The sequence below is a fragment of the Hevea brasiliensis genome, chromosome 2 (genome assembly GCF_030052815.1).
Source record: "Hevea brasiliensis isolate MT/VB/25A 57/8 chromosome 2, ASM3005281v1, whole genome shotgun sequence".
NCBI classification, from domain to species: Eukaryota; Viridiplantae; Streptophyta; class Magnoliopsida; order Malpighiales; family Euphorbiaceae; genus Hevea; species Hevea brasiliensis.
In genome coordinates, this window is record NC_079494.1 from 10,162,699 (window position 1) to 10,166,296 (window position 3,598).

Genomic DNA, 3,598 nt, shown 5'->3' on the forward strand with positions numbered 1-3,598 from the left:
GTTTAAAGACCAGACCAGATATGAAAACATTGGATAAAAGAATAAGAAAAACCAACTTAATTCAGGAACAGTAGAAGTAGTTGTGATTTGCTTTACTCTCCTTGAGTTCTGTTCAACTTTTGCCTAGAAGTTGAAATCTGACTAGTCAAAATTGAAAATATAATGTTCAAAAGATAATTAGCCGCATGTATGTGGATGCTATCACACCTTTATTCAGATTGGACTGAATAGAAGCACAAAGCGAAAGTTAATGCAAGATAGATGAACGACTAATAAGTAAGTCCACGGGTTTTATTTTTTTTTTTAATATTATTAAATATATTAATTAAATTTTATTTAATTTGTTAATTTATATATAATGAATTTATTATAAAATAATAACTATTTTATATATAGATAAGATATATATGATTTAGTTAAAAATAATAATTAATAAATTTAAATATATTAAAAAATAGAAAATAATATATTCTTAAAAAAGATAGAAAAACAATAGGAATTAAAAGCAATATTTTGCTTTGCCAAATAAACTTTTAAGTATTATTAATGAGCAATATTTATCATTTTTTTTTTCTGTTAAAGAATAAATTTCATTGACGGATTATTTTTTTTTTCAGAGTGAATACATAGGTAAATTGTCTAATATATTTATCATATTAAAAAATAATATATAAATACTGATATAAAAATACTTAAGTTTTGAATTTAGAAAAATGAGATGTACATCTTTATTGGTATAGTTGTATATACATCTCGCACACATGATAATTTGCTTAATATAAAAGGTCAATTAATTTTTTATTAGTAAAAAAAATATATTTTTGATTAAAAAAATTTAATACTTAAATTTATGAATGCTTAATTTAAATAAATATATAAATATATTAAAAAAAATTAATTGACCGTCTTTTATCATAATAAATTTATCATTATATTTTAGAGGTATTTATTTTAACAAATTAGCCTATAAAATTTTAAAAATAAGTTAACTTATTTATTTATAATTATTTTTAAACTTATCAATTCAGTTTACAAATTAAAAAAAATAAAATGAACGACTTAAATTTTTATTTTGATTATTTTTATAAATTAATTTGATTAAATATTTTATTATATTATTTTTATTTAAATTTTAAAATTATCTCATAAATTTTATTTAATTTTTTTAATTATTTTAATAATAAATATCTTTAAAAATATTTTTTTAATTAAATGTTTAAAAGTTTTTATTTATAAATTAATTTGTACAAGTCAAGTAAAAAAAAATCTTAAAAAAAAAAAAAGGAATCAGAAACAGATAATGTTATATAAATCATATAATGATGCCACGCCGTCCGGCCGGTCCGAACTTAATAATTCATGTGATGTCGCTACTGTATGTTGTTTGCATTATTACAAATGTTATTAAGAAATATTTTTGCATATATTTATGAAAAATTAAATTAATAAATTTAACTTTTTATTTTTATCTTAAAATACAATGTTAAACAAGATAAATTAATTTATTAATTAAATTCTCTTTATTTTAAAATATAAAATATAAAAATTTGAAATTAAAATTTTTATTTATTTTAATAAAAAATTATTTTTTTATAATCAATCAATTAACATTCACTTTTATTAAACAAATAAAAAAATAAAATAAATTTTCAGACTAATCTGGAAGCAGATTCTCTTAAAAAGCACATGTCATGGCTCATATCACTTGCTTGCTGCTTGTTTTAATTTTTAATTTATTTTATCTATTTTCCATATAAATAGCATCCTCTCATTTACAATCCTCATTTCTTGTCATTCCAATCCATAGCCGCGAATCGTAGACGGACTGTTAGGCATTACCAAACACAACACCCTACTGAATTAAATACCATCGCTTCGCCTCCGACAATAATCACCTCATCAACATGAGCTGGTGGTGGGCCGGCGCTATTGGCGCCGCCAAGGTAAGAGCAAACGCTTCCCATCTCCATGTCTTTTAATTTTGCAATCTCTCAATTGGTTTTGTTTTCTCTGTTTGCAGAAGAAATTTGACGAAGATGATGCACCGCGAAGCTTCCAGAGTGTGGGCCTTGTGTTGGGCGTGACTGGCATCGTCGGTAACAGCCTAGCTGAAATCCTCCCGCTTTCTGACACCCCCGGTGGCCCGTGGAAAGTTTACGGTGTCGCACGCCGTCCCCGGCCCAACTGGAACGCCGACCATCCTGTAGAGTATGTCCAGTGTGACATCTCCGATCAGGCTGAAACCCAAGCCAAGTTATCCCAGCTCACTGATGTCACTCACATCTTCTATGTCTCCTGGGCTAACCGATCATCGGAGGCCGAGAACTGCGAGATTAACGGTAGCATGCTCCGGAACGTCCTTCAGGCAGTCATCCCCAACGCCCCTAATCTCGGCCACATCTGCCTTCAAACAGGGACTAAACACTATGTGGGTCCATTCGAGTTGTTTGGCAAGATCCAACCGCATGATCCGCCGTTCACGGAGGATCTACCCAGATTGAATGTGCCCAATTTTTACTACACCTTAGAGGATATCTTGTTTGAGGAGGCAGCGAAGAAGGAGGGATTGACTTGGTCCATTTCCAGACCTGATCAGATTTTTGGGTTTTCTCCATACAGCTTGATGAATATTATTGGTACACTTTGTGTTTACGCCGTTATATGTAAACACGAAGGGTTGCCTTTGCTGTTCCCTGGAACTAAACAAGCCTGGAATTGTTACTCGATTGCCTCAGATGCTGATCTGATCGCGGAGCAACATATTTGGGCATCAGTGGATCCTTACGCAAGAAATGAAGCCTTTAATTGCAACAATGGAGATGTGTTCAAGTGGAAGCATTTCTGGAAAATTTTGGCAGAGGAGTTTGGGATTGAGAAATACGGGTTTGAGGAAGGAGAAAAGAGATTGAGTTTGGTGGAGATAATGAAGGATAAGGGTCCAGTATGGGAAGAGATAGTGAGGGAGTATCAGCTGCATCCCACCAAGTTGGAGGACGTGGGTGTGTGGTGGTTTGCTGATTTGATATTGGGTGGTGAAGCTGTGATATCGAGCATGAATAAGAGCAAGGAGCACGGGTTTTTGGGGTTCAGAAATTCCAAGAATTCCTTCATTTACTGGATAGATAAAATGAAGGCTTATAAGATTGTGCCTTGATGATGTTGGTGGAATTTGAATTTGCTGTTGTCCAAAAATAAAGTTGAAGAAAATAATGTATCCGTACAATGTGTGTGTTCTGAGTTCTGTTTGTTTTGTCATGTTTAAAGAAAATAATTTATGTGCATTTCTGAGGTCTGGTTTTTTGGTTTGTTGCAGCTGCAGCTGCAGCTATGACCTTTGCTCCTGGAAGAATTGGTTGGGTCATGCTCAGCTAACTTACATTGTTCTCGATTTTTGAACTTGCAAACCATATACAAATTGTGATGCTAATAAAGCTTTTGGGTTGTTTTTTAAGAGTGAGTTAAACTAATGGCTAATATCATATGAACTGTAATTATAAGCCACTTGTAAACATATTTAATTGTTGCAACTATAATTTTGTTACCTTTACATTAATTTTTTCATCTTTAACTCTAAATAGAAAATTTTTAATATTTTTAA

General features: G+C 30.8%; 1 protein-coding gene across 1 annotated transcript; it reads left to right on the plus strand.

Moving 5' to 3' along the window:
- Window positions 1–1,761: 1,761 nt before the first annotated feature.
- Window positions 1,762–3,288, plus strand: LOC110648142 ((S)-8-oxocitronellyl enol synthase CYC2). Its single transcript, XM_021802267.2, has 2 exons — window positions 1,762–1,943; window positions 2,021–3,288. The coding sequence occupies exons 1-2, from the start codon at window positions 1,905–1,907 to the stop codon at window positions 3,152–3,154; spliced, it is 1,173 nt and encodes a 390-aa protein (XP_021657959.2). The 5' UTR covers window positions 1,762–1,904; the 3' UTR covers window positions 3,155–3,288.
- Window positions 3,289–3,598: the final 310 nt, after the last annotated feature.

What these genes read in the sequence shown, in the direction of transcription:
- LOC110648142 (XM_021802267.2), top strand. Translation starts at nt 1,905, where the DNA reads ATGAGCTGGTGGTGGGCCGGCGCTATTGGCGCCGCCAAG. An exon ending in GCGCTATTGGCGCCGCCAAG is followed by an intron (nt 1,944 to 2,020) that starts GTAAGAGCAAAC and finishes CTCTGTTTGCAG; the next exon opens with AAGAAATTTGACGAAGATGA.